Source organism: Oncorhynchus mykiss, chromosome 5 (genome assembly GCF_013265735.2).
Source record: "Oncorhynchus mykiss isolate Arlee chromosome 5, USDA_OmykA_1.1, whole genome shotgun sequence".
NCBI lineage: Eukaryota > Metazoa > Chordata > Actinopteri > Salmoniformes > Salmonidae > Oncorhynchus > Oncorhynchus mykiss.
Window position 1 is genome coordinate 6,410,774 of NC_048569.1, and position 17,828 is coordinate 6,428,601.

Here is a 17,828-nt window from a genome sequence, read left to right on the forward strand (position 1 = left end):
TAACCCCTCACATAGCCTCATGTTAATATAACCCCTCACATAGCCTCATAATGTTAATATAACCCCTCACATAGCCTCATAATGTTAATATAACCCCTCACATAGTCTCATGTTAATATAACCCCTCACATAGCCTCATAATGTTAATATAACCCCTCACATAGCCTCATAATGTTAATATAACCCCTCACATAGCCTCATAATGTTAATATAACCCCTCACATAGCCTCATAATGTTAATATAACCCCTCACATAGCCTCATGTTAATATAACCCCTCACATAGATATATAATGTTAATATAACCCCTCACATAGATATATAATGTTAATATAACCCCTCACATAGATATATAATGTTAATATAACCCCTCACATAGCCTCATAATGTTAATATAACCCCTCATAATGTTAATATAACCCCTCATAATGTTAATATAACCCCTCACATAGATATATAATGTTAATATAACCCCTCACATAGATATATAATGTTAATATAACCCCTCACATAGCCTCATAATGTTAACTATAACCCCTCACATAGCCTCATAATGTTAACTATAACCCCTCACATAGCCTCATAATGTTAATATTACCCCTCACATAGCCTCATGTTAATATAACCCCTCACATAGCCTCATGTTAATATAACCCTTCACATAGCCTCATGTTAATATAACCCCTCACATAGCCTCATAATGTTAATATAACCCCTCACATAGCCTCATGTTAATATAACCCCTCACATAGCCTCATGTTAATATTACCCCTCACATAGCCTCATGTTAATATAACCCCTCACATAGCCTCATGTTAATATAACCCATCACATAGCCTCATGTTAATATAACCCCTCACATAGCCTCATAATGTTAACTATAACCCCTCACATAGCCTCATGTTATCTATAACCCCTCACATAGCCTCATAATGTTAATATAACCCCTCACATAGCCTCATAATGTTAATAAAACCCCTCACATAGCCTCATAATGTTAATATAACCCCTCACATAGCCTCATAATGTTAATATAACCCCTCACATAACCTCATAATGTTAATAAAACCCCTCACATAGATATATAATGTTAATATAACCCCTCACATAGCCTCATAATGTTAATAAAACCCCTCACATAGCCTCATAATGTTAATATAACCCCTCACATAGATATATAATGTTAATATAACCCCTCACATAGATATATAATGTTAATATAACCCCTCACTTAGCCTCATAATGTTAATATAACCCCTCACATAGCCTCATAATGTTAATATAACCCCTCACATAGCCTCATGTTAATATAACCCCTCACATAGCCTCATAATGTTAATATAACCCCTCATAATGTTAATATAACCCCTCACATAGCCTCATAATGTTAATATAACCCCTCATAATGTTAATATAACCCCTCATAATGTTAATATAACCCCTCACATAGCCTCATAATGTTAATATAACCCCTCATAATGTTAATATAACCCCTCACATAGCCTCATAATGTTAATATAACCCCTCATAATGTTAATATAACCCCTCACATAGCCTCATAATGTTAATATAACCCCTCACATAGCCTCATAATGTTAATATAACCCCTCACATAGTCTCATGTTAATATAACCCCTCACATAGCCTCATAATGTTAATATAACCCCTCACATAGCCTCATAATGTTAATATAACCCCTCACATAGCCTCATGTTAATATAACCCCTCACATAGATATATAATGTTAATATAACCCCTCACATAGATATATAATGTTAATATAACCCCTCACATAGATATATAATGTTAATATAACCCCTCACATAGATATATAATGTTAATATAACCCCTCACATAGATATAATGTTAATATAACCCCTCACATAGATATATAATGTTAATATAACCCCTCACATAGCCTCATAATGTTAATATAACCCCTCATAATGTTAATATAACCCCTCATAATGTTAATATAACCCCTCACATAGATATATAATGTTAATATAACCCCTCACATAGATATATAATGTTAATATAACCCCTCACATAGCCTCATAATGTTAACTATAACCCCTCACATAGCCTCATAATGTTAATATAACCCCTAACATAGCCTCATAATGTTAATATAACCCCTAACATAGCCTCATAATGTTAATATTACCCCTCACATAGCCTCATGTTAATATAACCCATCACATAGCCTCATGTTAATATAACCCCTCACATAGCCTCATAATGTTAATATAACCCCTCACATAGCCTCATAATGTTAATAAAACCCCTCACATAGCCTCATAATGTTAATATAACCCCTCACATAGCCTCATAATGTTAATATAACCCCTCACATAGCCTCATAATGTTAATATAACCCCTCACATAGACTCATCTAATATTAACTGTAGGTCTATAACCTTTCACAAAGCCTCATCTAAAGTTAACTCCTGCAGATTTAAGCAGTTGTTGCAGTCAAAATTTGACTCGGGAACAAGAGTGGAGAAATATGATTTATTTCAGCACCTTGAGAGAATGACTGTGTGGTTAGGGACTATCTGCAAAGGTGCTCTCTTTATCAGCATCGTCAGAGCTGATAGTATTTCAACCACAATAAATATGCATCCAAGCCAAACTGAAATCTTATCAGAAACATGTTGTTTTCACAGCTTTTAGTTCCCTTAAAACCAGTCGAACTTGGAAATGTTCCAGTTTTTGTTGTTGAGTTCATGTATTTTTTCCCCGGTCCCTAAACTTATTTTCTGTGTGAGAGAAGCAGAAATGAAAGAGAAAACTGTGTCAACTCAATTGAGACATTCATTCTTTCGATGTACGACATCTTTTGGGGGTGAGCAAGGGTTTATTTAGTCCTTTAGGGCAACAAGTAATGACAGAGAAGCAGCATGTATCTAATTATAGACAAGTTAACTAACAAATAGCCTACAAAAAAATTCAAAAGTGCCACGCCCATCGGGTCACACAGAAGCAAACACACGAGAACACAGAACACACACGAGAACACAGAACACACACGAGAACACAGAACACACACACACACACACACACGAGAACACACACACACACGAGAACACAGAACACACACACACGAGAACACAGAACACACACACACGAGAACACAGAAGAACACACACGGAAAACTAATCAAAGATTGACGTGAAAGATGAACTCAATCCAAAAGATTGTAAAATATAATCCAAAAGGTGAAAGACAAACGCACTGGAGTGTTGGAGAATGACTAGAGAATAAAAGGGGGAGGGACACAACAGACCTAAGAATGGCTTCCACTCTACTTCCACTGGGTTTTAGTTTCAATGTAGATGATAAATTGTCTACCTGTTATCAATGTATCATATGTCATTATCGGTGTATTGATCTGATTTCTAGAGGGAAAGCAGTTTAGGGACTTGGCATGCATCTGCCCCAGTGTGAAGACCAAGATGAGAATGATGATTGAGATTTTAGTGGGAGGAGCATGGAATCAGGTGAGTCAGAGTGAGTTTAGAGAACTGGCCAATCAGAAAGACAGCATCGTAGAGGTGCACACGTCACAGGGTCAGGCATCCAATCGCTGTTCAGCTTACTAAATAAACAGGGCTTTGGAGATTTGATTTTGATTGGCTGATATATCATAAACCAAAGCATGCGAGTCAATCGGAATTCAGATCAATGTATTGCAGATCGATTATCAGGCATGTCTCCAAGATAATACAGATCAAAGACTATATTAGTAACATTTTTGGATACCAATTTGCAAATAGACTCAGCGAAATTACATTGCCCACGAGCAGCACCGCAGCTATTGAGATGAGCAAGATGCAAGACTGTACTCTCACACAGTATCTGCGCATGTGCACGGGTTGGCTTCACACTGTTAGTCACGGGACCAAAATAGGGGAGAAGTTGATCCTCGTGCTTCAATGCTCGTAGTTGTTGCGGAAATTGCCCCACAACGCTGATTACCTTCTGCAGCTACGTCATATATCGCTGTGTCTACTTTTAATTAACATCAAATATGGTATTGATCAAATCACTAGTATACTATACATGGGGCACTACATGTCGTTATCTGTAATTTCCCCATAACATCACACTAACATACATCTTCCTATCCCCGGTCTGCATGCTTCATCTCTGAACATTGAGTGAATGTGCTGAATCTGTGACTGAGAGCTGAGGGCTCCCCCTGCTGGACAGAGCCAGTGTGTGCCTCTCTCCTGCTGAACACTGCAGCACTGAGCTTACTGGTGCCTCTAGAGGCTGCTGTTGGAATAGCAGCTCTGGGGTGTAGAGCTCCAAGTCTACTCCGCTGTCAGGGTGGCACAGCACCACCATGTCTACCCCCTCACCAGACTCCTCAGTCTGAGGAGTGCACGCCCTCCGATCAGGGCCAAGGCCCATTGGGGAGGGGAGGGTAACAAAACAGAGACAGACAGACAAAGAGCAAAACAATAAGAAAAACAACAGAAAGGCAGACAGGAAATGAATATGTAGACTAAGAAGACTACGTAACATCCTAAATTAAATACAGTACAAAACACTAGCCTGATCCCAGATCTGTTTGTGCCATTCTTGCCAACTCCTTGTCACATTTGGCGAGAAAGCAAAAACAGACTGGCACCCAGGCTAACAGACTGGCTCCCAGGCTAACAGACAAAACAAAGACATTAAAAAACAACAAAAGACACTCTGTTACCTGGTTAAAGGACTGATACTAGCAGTCCTACTGACTCTCTTCAACATAAGAGAGCATGTTCCATTAACAAAGAGGTGGCACAGGGCTTTGTTGTGCAAAAAGGACTTCAAAACAGATCTTATTTCTGTCTTTAAACCAGAAAGCTCTTCAGAGAGTGAGTGAGTGATTGTGTGTGATGGATGGAGAGGAATAACCTGTTTGTCTGTGCGGTCCGCGATGCTGTACACCAGAGGTGGGATGGAGCCTTCGGCAGTCTTTCCTACATCAGTACGGAAATGTTCACTGGCAGGGAGGCAGCTGGGGGAGAGGAGAGGAGGAAAGAGAAAGGAACAGAGGTCAGCCCAGTTTAGTTATTTCTCTCACCGCCTACAAATCAACTAAAACTAGAACTAACTAATCCACCATCGCAACTGTAAAACACACTAAACCTAACAGGGAAATCCACCTCAGAATGGTTTCCTACGGATTGGCACGTAGAAGACGAACAGCCTTTCTGACTCGTGGTTTCCCTGCTAAACCCGAACTACAACTAAAACCGCTAGTCTCAAGTGAAAACCATAGTGGCAAATATAAAATAAAATAAAAGGTTTCCAGAGCCACTTACCAGACGCACACAATCCATAAGAAGAGGAAGTGAAATAAAACGTAGTTTAGACCAGGTATACTCTTACATATAACTCTTATGTTCAAAGTTTACACAAACATGACTAAAGTTGAAAATTGTCTCTTGGCTTCCTGGGAAACTAGTTCCTTTCCAAGCATGTATCATAGCTGACAGCAATACTGTGTATCATCTTTAGGGACCAATCAAAATCAAGGGTGCGATACATCGACTTCTCTTAACGTTCTAACCACAAACTTTTTATTAATTTTTTTTTTTTAAATCACACCAAAAAAAATGTGCTTATCCGTTAAAATGAAAACTACATAAAAATCCCACAATGCAGTTGTGCTGCTGCCAGCAATGGTTCGGGTTTACGTCCATTTCAGATGGTGAAGCATCGCACAAGTACAACCATTACTGGCACGCAACTCCATACTGCTGTCGCTTGCTTTTCTCTGCCCTTTTTCCCAACTGTTAACAACGATGATGTCGTGTTGGAGAGTCGACTCCAAAATAATTCATTACTCGAGTCCTTGCACGTCGACTACCGGTGTCGACTCCCAATTCTGTGTCGAGAGTCGACTCCACTAGGAATTGACAACTCGACTCCTAAGATTCAGTGTTTTAGGAACAGAGGAGACTGATTAGTTGTCGTACTTCCCGAGAACACACACACACGCATCTTTCATAGCGAGCTAGCAAAGAATGGAGAGAGAGGGGCACAGTATAGGCAGGTCGGCCACCAGGCAGACAGTCTGGATAGGCCTAATGCTGATCCTTCGGTATTAATAAAAAGCATTATCTCGCAATTTCTTAGTTTGTAATGTCTTGCAACTTCAGTAAATCAGGGCCCATCGTCAATTTATAGGATATTCTACAGGCAACAGACCGAAGACTTAACACACACTGGTATCATTAGCGCAGAAAAAGAGCAGGCGAGCCAGCGCCAGGGAGAAAAGGCAGGCACAAAGAACCGAGCATAGAGTGCATTTGGAAAGTATTCAGACCCTTTGACTTAACCCTTAACTTTGTTACATTACAGCCTTACTCTAAAATGGATCAATCATCCATCTACACACAATGACAAACCAAAAGCAGGTTTTTAGAAATGTTTGCTAATTTAATAAAAACCTAAAAGTGAAATATCACATTTACGTAAAGTATTCAGGCCCTTTAGTCAGTACTTTGTTGAAGCATGATTGCAGCTCAAGTCTTCTTGGGTATGAAGCTACAAGCTTGGCACGCCTGTATTTGGGGAGTTTCTCCCATTCTTCTTTGCAGAGCCTCTCAAGCTCTGTCAGGTTGGATGTGGAGTGTCGCTGAACAGCTATTTTCAGGTCTCTCAGAGATGTTCGATCGGTTTCAAGTCCGGGCTCTGGCTGGGCCACTCAAGGACATTCAGAGACTTGTCCCAAAGCCACTTCTGCGTTGTCTTGGCTATGTGCTTAGGGTCGTTGTCCTGTTGGAAGGTGAACCGTCGCCCGCAGTCTGAGGTCCTGAGCAGGTTGTCATCAAGGCTCTCTGTGCTTTGCTCCGTTCATCTTTCCCTCGACTAGTCTCTCAGTCCCTGCCACATGATGCTGCCACCACCATGTAGGGATGGTGCCAGGTTTCCTCCAGGCGTGACGCTTGGCATTCAGGGAAGAGAGTTCAATCTTGGTTTCATCAGACCAGAGAATCTTGTTTCTCATGGTCTGAGAGTCCTTTAGTTGCCTTTTGGCAAACTCCAAGCGGGCTGTGCCTTTTACTGCAGAATGGCTTCTGTCTGGCCACTCTACCACAAAAGGCCTGATTGGTGGAGAGATGGGAGAACCTCCAGAAAGACAACCATCTCCACAGAGGAGAGCTCTACAGCTCTGTCAGAGTGACCATTGGGTTCTGGGCACCTCCCTGACCAAGGCACTTCTCCCCCGATTGCTCAGTTTGGCCGGGTGTCCAGCTCTAGGAAGAGTCTTGGTGGTTCCAAACATCTTCCATTCAACAATGGAGGCCAATGTGTTCTTGGGGACCTTCAATACTGCAGATATTTTTTGGTACCCATCCCCAGATATGTCTCTGGGATCTACAGACAATTCCTTCAACCTCATGGCTTGTTTTTCCTTCTCTGACATGCACTGTCAACTGTAGGACCTTCTATATAGACAGGTGTGTTTCTTTCCCAAAATAATAATCATGTCCAAACTATTGAATTTACCACTGGTGGACTCAAATCGAGTTGTAGAAACATCTCAAGGATCATCAATGGAAACAGGATGCACCTGATCTCAACTTCGAGTCTCATAGCAACGGGTCTGAATAATTAACACCACCGTTCAAAAGTTTAGGGTCACTTAGAAATTATTGTTTTTGAAAGAAAAGCACATTTTTTGTTATCCATTAAAATATCAAATGGATCAGAAATACAGTGTAGACATTGTTAATGTTGTAAATGACTATTGTAGCTGGAAAAGGCAGACTCTTTTATGGAATATCTACATAGGTGTAGAGGCCCATTATCAGTAACCATCACTCCTGTGTTCCAATGGCACGTTGTGTTAGCTGATCCAAGTTTATCATTTTAAAAAGGCTAATTGATCGTATGAAAACCCTTTTGCAATTATGTTAGCACAGCTGAAAACTGTTGTTTCTGATTAAAGAAGCAATAAAACTGTCCTTTTTTAGACTAGTTGAGTATCTGGAGCATCAGCATTTGTGGGTTCGATTCCAGGCTCAAAATGGCCAGAGACAATGCACTTCCTTCTCAAACTCATCAGTCTATTCTTGTTCTGAGAAATGAAGGCTATTCCGTGTGAGAAATGGCCAATAAACTGAATATCTCGTACAACGCTCCCTTCACAGAACAGCGCAAACTGGCTCTAACCAGAATAGAAAGAGTGGAAAGGCCCCGGTGCACAACTGAGCAAGAGGACAAGAACATTAGAGTGACTAGTTTGAGAAACAGACGCTTCTGATAAATGTAATGTTATTTTAAAAAGGACAACAAAAATTGTTTTGCTAATCTTTCAAAAACAAGGACATTTCTAAATGACCCCAAACTTTTGAACTGTAGTGTATATATAAAAAATAAAAACAGAAACCTTTAAACTGTCCTCGTTTTGTCATTATGTATATTGATGACAAAAAAAAAAAAGTATTTGATCCATTTTAGAATAAGGCTGTAATGGAACAACATGTGGAGAAAGGGGGAGGTGCCTGAATACTTCCTGAAGGCGTTGTATGTCTTGGTAAACTGTATCTCAAACCTCTTAACTTCCCATGCATCGTAAATTCACCAAATTAGTCTAGTTTGACTCAACCTCCCTGGTTTTATTTACATTACACAACTTTCCACAGGCCTTTATAGCCCATTGTCTAGTGAGGATATAACATGGAATATGTGTGATAATTACATTGTGCATTTAAAAAAACAAACAATTACTGACATTCATTCATAGTTGTCAGGCGAGTAGAAGTATAAGGGCACAATGAGTATAACAGACAACATAACAGACTAACGGATACCATAACACACGTCTCCTATACAGGTGATGTTGTTCCTCACCTGGCGGGGAGCTTGTAGATGTAGGAGCATCCGTCCTCGGTCCAGATGATGATCTTGTCAGCGGCGATGAAGTCTCCTCCGGTCCAGGACTGGTCGTTCTCACTGGGCACTGAGCACAGCAAGGAATAGTCCCCCGCATCAAACACCTGACACAAACATTTCAGGATACGTTAGTACGAGATTAAGAGTTGTCGTACCCCCCCCCCCCCATGCCGAAGACTCAAACACAAAGCTACGCTACTGTAGCCTGATGCCAGATCGGTTTGTATCGTCTTGCGACAACTCCAATTGTCATATTGACAGCATAAACAAATCTAGAAACAGGCCAAAACTAAGGAGCTAGGTCTACAGTGTGATTCTATGAATGTTTCAACCAGGGCAGTGAGGGAGAGACCCAGGGAGCATGGGCTCTAGCCACCTACCCTCCAGTACTTGGAGCAGACCACTAGCAGAGAGAGCTGTGTGAAGGTGCAGAAGGAGATGCTCTGACAGCCCCCACAGTAGATGGGCTTAGACTCCTCCTCAAACACTGGATCCAGATCCTGTTGGGGAACAGGAAGCGGAAACACACACTTAGGAGGTGACCTAAACCATTATTCATTTCCACCCCACTAAGCGACCGCTAATGTTCCTAGGAACAACAAAAAAAAAAACGATAGAACTATAATAGACATTTGAATGGTCTGCGTGTGTCCCAGTTACTCTAATTAGTCCAAATAGTTATGATCTTAGCTGGAACAAATCCTGGTTAATAGGAGTATTGTGTGGATGATCACAACAACAACAAGTATCGATTACAACAACAACAAGTATCGATTACAACAACATCCTGATGCGCCCCTGTCCCCCTCTACCTGCATCCTGTTGACATCCTGAGGGATGATGTGTCTCAGTCCCACTCTACCTGCATCCTGTTGACATCCTGAGGGATGATGTGTCTCAGTCCCACTCTACCTGCATCCTGTTGACATCCTGAGGGATGATGTGTCTCAGTCCCACTCTACCTGCATCCTGTTGACATCCTGTTGACATCCTGATGTGTCTCAGTAACACTACCTACATCCTGTTGACATCCTGATGTGTCTCAGTAACACTCTACCTACATCCTGTTGACATCCTGATGTGTCTCAGTAACACTCTGCCTGCATCCTGTTGACATCCTGATGTGTCTCAGTAACACTCTACCTGCATCCTGTTGACATCCTGATGTGTCTCAGTAACACTCTGCCTGCATCCTGTTGACATCCTGATGTGTCTCAGTAACACTCTACCTGCATCCTGTTGACATCCTGATGTGTCTCAGTAACACTCTGCCTGCATCCTGTTGACATCCTGATGTGTCTCAGTAACACTCTACCTGCATCCTGTTGACATCCTGAGTGATGATCCACACCTTCAGTATCCCAGTGACCGATACTGCTACCACTGTGTCCTCTGAAAAGATATCACACATTATGATGAGGGGACACAGTGTCAGTTTAACAGCGCCTATAATTGTTTAATGAAGTGAGTTTACAAACGCAACAATTGGGTGACAATGCAATGTTTTAGTCTGAGTGGTTTTAAGGCAGGAGTTTACAGTTTGCATCAACTATCAACGGCTCAATACAGCCATACAGACCGTGACGGTTGAACGACGTTACCATGGCAAATACAGACCGTGACGGTTGAACGACGTTACCATGGTAAATACAGACTGTGACGGTTGAACGACGTTACCATGGCAAATACAGACCGTGACGGTTGAACAACGTTACCATGGTAAATACAGACCGTGACGGTTGAACAACGTTACCATGGTAAATACAGACCGTGACGGTTGAACGACGTTACCATGGCAAATACAGACCGTGACGGTTGAACGTTACCATGGTAAATACAGACCGTGACGGTTGAACAACGTTACCATGGTAAATACAGACCGTGACGGTTGAACGACGTTACCATGGTAAATACAGACCGTGACGGTTGAACAACGTTACCATGGTAAATACAGACCGTGACGGTTGAACAACGTTACCATGGCAAATACAGACCGTGACGGTTGAACAACGTTACCATGGCAAATACAGACCGTGACGGTTGAACGACGTTACCATGGCAAATACAGACCGTGACGGTTGAACGACGTTACCATGGTAAATACAGACCGTGACGGTTGAACAACGTTACCATGGTAAATACAGACCGTGACGGTTGAACGACGTTACCATGGTAAATACAGACCGTGACGGTTGAACAACGTTACCATGGCAAATACAGACCGTGACGGTTGAACAACGTTACCATGGTAAATACAGACCGTGACGGTTGAACAACGTTACCATGGTAAATACAGACCGTGACGGTTGAACAACGTTACCATGACAAATACAGACTGTGACGGTTGAACAACGTTACCATGGCAAATACAGACCGTGACGGTTGAACGACGTTACCATGGCAAATACAGACCGTGACGGTTGAACAACGTTACCATGGTAAATACAGACCGTGACGGTTGAACAACGTTACCATGGTAAATACAGACCGTGACGGTTGAACAACGTTACCGTGGTCAGAGGTCTATCTAATCCAAGTTTTAGAAGCGTTAGTGGACTGTTCCTGGACGGCAGTTAGAGAGGCTGATGTTAGCCGTGTGGGACGACTAGAGGAGCAAAGTTCAGTTACATTTTCAAAAATCCCGTTTGCAGGATTCCCTCCCTGCCTTTCTCCTACTGATTCTGGAAATCATCCAAACGGGATATTTGAAAAACCCGGTAAAGATCCTGAAATTTTGGAACCCTATGGTTGACTGACCGTGTGTGTGTGTGTGTGTGTGTGTGTGTGTGTGTGTGTGTGCATATGATGAATCGTATAGCATAACATAGGATAGCATAGTATAGGATAGTATCGTATAGCAGAGCATAGTATAATATAGGATAGTATTGTATAGCATAATATAGGATAGTATTGTATAGCATAGTATAGCATAGCATAATATAGGGTAGCATAGAATAGCATAGCATAATATAGGATAGTATTGTATAGCATAGTATAGCATAATATAGGATAGTATTGTATAGCATGGTATAGCATAGCATAATATAGGGTAGCATAGCATAATATAGGATAGTATTGTATAGCATAGTATAGCATAATATAGGATAGTATTGTATAGCATGGTATAGCATAGCATAATATAGGATAGTATTGTATAGCATAGTATAGCATAGCATAATATAGGATAGTATTGTATAGCATAGTATAGCATAGCATAATATAGGGTAGCATAGTATAGCATAGCATAATATAGGATAGTATTGTATAGCATAGTATAGCATAATATAGGATAGTATTGTATAGCATAGTATAGCATAATATAGGATAGTATTGTATAGCATGGTATAGCATAGCATAATATAGGATAGTATTGTATAGCATAGTATAGCATAGCATAATATAGGGTAGCATAGTATAGCATAGCATAATATAGGATAGTATTGTATAGCATAGTATAGCATAATATAGGATAGTATTGTATAGCATGGTATAGCATAGCATAATATAGGATAGTATTGTATAGCATAGTATAGCATAGCATAATATAGGGTAGCATAGTATAGCATAGCATAATATAGGATAGTATTGTATAGCATAGCATAGCATAATATAGGATAGTATTGTATAGCATGGTATAGCATAGCATAATATAGGATAGTATTGTATAGCATAGCATAATATAGGGTAGCATAGTATAGCATAGCATACTATAGGATAGTATTGTATAGCATAGCATAGCATAATATAGGGTAGCATAGTATAGCATACTATAGGATAGTATTGTATAGCAGAACATAGTATTGTATAGCATAGTGTGAAGTAGGCTACCTTGTGTGCGATGTGAGTGTATGATGCTCATGGAGCTGATCCAATCAGGAGAGATCTTAGAGACGAGGGAGTAGAGGACCTCCAGGCTGGTGGCGTCCACCACTAGGATCTCTGGGTAATGTCCATTACACAGCAGACGACCCTCACGCTGCGTACCGATGGTGAACTGGTAGAACTAGACAGAGGAGAAGAGTGAGGGTTGGGGTTAGTTCCAAGGATAGTAGCACCTAGGATCTCTGGGTAATGTCCGTTACACAGCAGACAGGTAGAAATAGGTAGAGGACAGGACCAGTGAGACTCAGACACAATATAAAAACAGACTAGTGATAAGGTCAGGGTTTCGCCCGCCTCGTTACGAACCAGGTATCCCTAAAACGGGAAGTCTGGGGAAGTGCAATGACAGAAAACAGCTAAAGAGGGGCGGGAACACGGTGTAAATCAATGACACCTCACAACAAACCAATCAAATGCCTTGCTTGAGCAGAGCTCCAGAAGGTACTCGGGGGATTAGTCCAGTAGAAGCAACAGTCTCCAGGGATTAGTCCAGGTGGAACAACAATCTCCAGGGATTAGTCCAGGTGGAACAACAATCTCCAGGGATTAGTCCAGGTGGAACAACAATCTCCAGGGATTAGTCCAGGTGGAACAACAATCTCCAGGGATTAGTCCAGGTGGAACAACAATCTCCGGGGATTAGTCCAGGTGGAACAACAATCTCCGGGGATTAGTCCAGGTGGAACAACAATCTCCGGGGATTAGTCCAGGTGGAACAACAATCTCCGGGGATTAGTCCAGGTGGAACAACAATCTCCGGGGATTAGTCCAGGTGGAACAACAATCTCCGGGGATTAGTCCAGGTGGAACAACAATCTCCGGGGATTAGTCCAGGTGGAACAACAATCTCCGGGGATTAGTCCAGGTGGAACAACAATCTCCGGGGATTAGTCCAGGTGGAACAACAATCTCCGGGGATTAGTCCAGTAGAAGCAACAATCTCCGGGGATTAGTCCAGTAGAAGCAACAGTCCAGGGGATTAGTCCAGTAGAAGCAACAATCTCAAGGGATTAGTCCAGGTGGAACAACAGTCTCAGTGGATTAGTCCAGAAGGAACAACAGTCTCAGTGGATTAGTTCAGGTGGATTAGTCCAGTATTTATCCTGTCTTATCCGGTGTCCTGTGTGAATTTAAGTATGCGCTCTCTTTCTCTAGGAGGACCGGAGCCCTAGGACGACGCCTCAGGACTACCTGGCATGATGACTCCTTGCTGTCCCCACCTGGACGAGCTGCTGCTCCAGTTTAAACTTTTCTGTCTGCGGCTATGGAACCCTGACATGACCACCGGACGTGCTACCTGTCCCAGACCTGCTGTTTTCAACTCTCTAGAGACAGCAGGAGCGGTAGAGATAATCTTAATGATGGGATATGAAAAGCCAACTGACATTTACTCATGAGGTGCTGACTTGTTGCACCCGCGACAACTACTGTGATTATTATTATTTGAACATCTTGGCCATGTTATAATCTCCACCCGGCACAGCCAGAAGAGGACTGGCCAATCCTCATAGCCTGGTTCCTCTAGGTTTCTTCCTAGGTTTTGGTTCCCTTTCTAGGGAGTTTTTCCTAGCCACCGTGCTTCTACACCTGCATTGCTTGCTGTTTGGGGTTTTAGGCTGGGTTTCTGTACAGCACTTTGATATATCAGCTGATCTAAAAAGGGCTTTATAATTACATTTGATGTGTATACAGTTGATAGAAAAGGACAGGTGTGGTTTAGAGGGAATAGAGTAGAAACCATTGTCTCAATCGGTGCTTCCTCAATTTCAGATCTTTCCTCACTTCCTCCTCAAACCGAGGAATCAAAGACGGCAGCCATGGACTACAGCCATGGACAAGAGCCATGGACCACAGCCGTGGACTACAGCCGTGGACTACAGCCGTGGACTACAGCCGTGGACTACAGCCGTGGACTACAGCCGTGGACTACAGCCGTGGAAGAGAGCCGTGGAAGAGAGCCGTGGAAGAGAGCCGTGGAAGAGAGCCGTGGAAGAGAGCCGTGGAAGAGAGCCGTGGACTACAGCCGTGGACTACAGCCGTGGAAGCGAGCCATGGACTACAGCCGTGGAAGAGAGCCATGGACTACAGCCGTGGAAGAGAGCCATGGACTACAGCCATGGAAGAGAGCCATGGACTACAGATACGTGGTGAGAAAAAAGGCCATATACGTTACCTGGATCCCTGTGTGAGCGCAGGCCAGCTTAGTGAACTCAATACAGCGGCCATCGTTGACATCCCACAAGCACATCTCCCTGCACACAAAGCAGATAGTGAATACAACATTAGAGCAATAACTGATAACATGCATACAAAAGTATGTGGACACCCCTTCAAATTAGTGGATTCGGTTATTTCAGCCACACCCGTTGCTGACAGATGTGTTAAATCGAGCACACGGCCATGCAATCTCCATAGACAAACATTGACAGTAAAATGGCCTTACTGAAGAGCTCAGTGACTTTCAACGTGGCACCATCATAGGATGCCACCTTTCTAACAAGACAGTTCTTCAAATTTCTGCCCTGCTAGATCTGCCCCGGTCAACTGTATGTGCTGATACTGTAAAGTGGAAACGTCTAGGAGCAACAACGGCTAAGCCGCGAAGTGGTAGGCCACACAAACTCACAGAATGGGACCGACGAGTGCTTTAAAGCGTAGCGAGTACAAATCGTCTGTCCTCAGCTGCAACACTCACTACAGAGTTCCAAATTGCCTCTGGAAGCAACGTCAGCGCAACAACTGTTCAGCAACAACTGCCCCAATGCATAGTGCCAACTGTAAAGTTTGGTGGAGGAGGAATAATTGTCTGGGGCTGTTTTTCATGGTTTGGGTTAGGCCTCTTAGTTCCAGTGAAGGGAAATCTTAACGCTACAGCATACAATGACATTCTAGACGATTCTGTGCTTCCAACTTGGTGGTAACAGTTTGGGGAAGGCCCTTTCCTGTTTCAGCATGACAATGCCCCTGCGCAAAAAGTGAGGTCTATGCAGAAATGGTTTGTCAAGATCGGTGTGGCAGAACTTGATTGCCTGCACCTCAACCCATTGGGATGAATTGGAACGCTGACTGCGAGCCAGGCCTTATCGCCCAAAATCAGTGACCGACCTCACTAACACTCCCTGCTGGAATGTTCCATCATCTAGTGCAAAGCCTTCCCAGAAGAGTGGAGGCTTTTATAGCAGCAAGGGGGGGGGGGACCAACTCCATATTAATACCCATCACTTTGTAATGGGATGTTGGACGAGCACTCATCCACATACTTTTAGTTATGTAGTGTAACACATATGGAATCATGTATTAACCAAAAAAAGTGTTAAACAAATCTAAATATATTTTAGATTCTTCAAAGTAGCCACCCTTTGCCTTGATGACAGCTATACACACTCTGGGCATTCTCTCAACCAGCTTCACCTGGAATACTTCAACAGTGTTGATGGAGTTCCCACATATGCTGAGCACTTGCTGAGTGCCATTCCTTCACTCTGCGGTCCAACTCATCCCAAACCATCTCAATTGGGTTGAGGTCAGGTGATTGTGGAGACCAGGTCATCTGATGCAGCACTCCATCACTCTCCTTCTTTGTCAAATAGCCCTCACATAGCCTGGAGGTGTTTTGGGTAATTGTCCTGTTGAAAAACAAATGATAGTCCCACTAAGCGCAAACCAGATGGGACGGCGTATCACTGCAGAACGCTGTAGTAGCCATGCTGGTTAAGTGTGCCTTGAATTCTAAATAAATAACAGAGTCACCAGCAAAGCACCCCCACACCATAACACCTCTTCCTCCATGTTTCACGGTCAGAACCACACATGTGGGGGATCATCCGTTCACCTACTCTGCGTCTCACAAAAACAGAAAGGTGACAGATCCCAACCGGTCTAATGTTCATTGCTCGTGTTTCTTGGCCCCGGCAAGTCTCTTCTTCTTATTGGTGTCCTTTAGTAGTTGTTTCTTTGCAGCAATTCAACCATGAAGGCCTGATTCACGCAGTCTCCTCTGAACAGTTGATGTTGAGATGTGTCTGTTACTTGAACTCTGTGAAGTATTTCTTTGGGCTGCAATTTCTGAGGCTGGTAACTCTAATGAACTTATCCTCTGCAGAGGTAACTCTGGGTCTTCCTTTTCTTGTGGCGGTCCTCATGAGAGCCAGTTTCATTATAGCGCTTGATGGTATTTGCGACTGCACTTGAAGAAACTGTCAAAGTCCTTGCAATAGGGCTATCTTCTATATACCACCCCTAATATGTCACAACACAACTGATTGGCTCCCTGTGGCGTACGCCCACCACTGTACTTCCTGTGGCGTACGCCCACCACTGTACTTCCTGTGGCGTACGCCCACCACTGTACTTCCTGTGGCGTACGCCCACCACTGTACTTCCTGTGGCGTACGCCTACTGTATTCACTACTCACCCACTCTCTGAGGCGCTGACGATGTACTGCTTGTCACTGCAGGGGCTGGCTTTAGACAGGCAGGTGATGGAGGCTGTGTGACCGAACAACATGGCCCTGGGACTGATCTGAGAACAGCACAGGAGACAGGACAATCAAGTCAGGTAAACCAGGCAACCCATAGGACAGAGGCACACCGAGGAACACAGCTGTTTCACTTTCACATTAAGATCCTCTTATACCTGCGAATTAACACAGTAACAACATTACACAGGCCACTCAGGTGTGCCTGGCCTACATCAGGGGTAGACAACTAGATTCAGCCACGCAACGATTTTATGTTGAGAGTGAATGGTCTGGTGGCCGGAAAATGCAAATCATGTGTACACCGCAAATTGACCAAAACTAAGCACAAAAATGTTTTGCAAGTACATTATTTATTTCAATGTACGTTTCTAAAACATGAACCCGTAGACCTCCATCGGGGAAACAGTAAGGCTGATTTGGTTAGATTCATTTTATAATTTATCTATGATCTTCAATGCGTTTGGGACCGATTGAGATACATTGTCTTGATATAGTAAAATAGCATGTCTATGTATAATGGAATGAAGTAGATTACCTGGGCTCCTAGTGATTCTGAACAGAACAG

At 42.8% G+C, this 17,828-nt stretch overlaps 1 protein-coding gene across 7 annotated transcripts in view; it reads right to left on the reverse strand.

The window, feature by feature from the left end:
* LOC110523124 (WD repeat-containing protein 7) overlaps nucleotides 1–17,828 on the reverse strand; it is a 342,879-nt gene that overhangs the window by 316,805 nt on the left and 8,246 nt on the right. For 5 of the 7 annotated variants that reach the window (XR_005051631.1, XR_005051630.1, XR_005051629.1 and 2 more), the window contains exons 3-9: nucleotides 17,198–17,304; nucleotides 14,956–15,034; nucleotides 12,729–12,903; nucleotides 10,216–10,292; nucleotides 9,281–9,400; nucleotides 8,859–9,004; nucleotides 4,908–5,010 (exon numbers count right to left, since the gene is read on the reverse strand). Coding sequence is in view for 4 of the 7 variants with exons in the window: in XM_036976656.1 (XP_036832551.1) it covers nucleotides 4,908–5,010; nucleotides 8,859–9,004; nucleotides 9,281–9,400; nucleotides 10,216–10,292; nucleotides 12,729–12,903; nucleotides 14,956–15,034; nucleotides 17,198–17,304 (807 nt within the window). In the remaining 3 variants the exon portion in view is untranslated. Of the gene's footprint in view, nucleotides 1–4,907; nucleotides 5,011–8,858; nucleotides 9,005–9,280; nucleotides 9,401–9,712; nucleotides 9,730–9,762; nucleotides 9,784–10,215; nucleotides 10,293–12,728; nucleotides 12,904–14,955; nucleotides 15,035–17,197; nucleotides 17,305–17,828 lie in introns of those variants that run through there. The other 2 variants (XM_036976660.1, XM_036976659.1) reach the window with 2 other exon arrangements.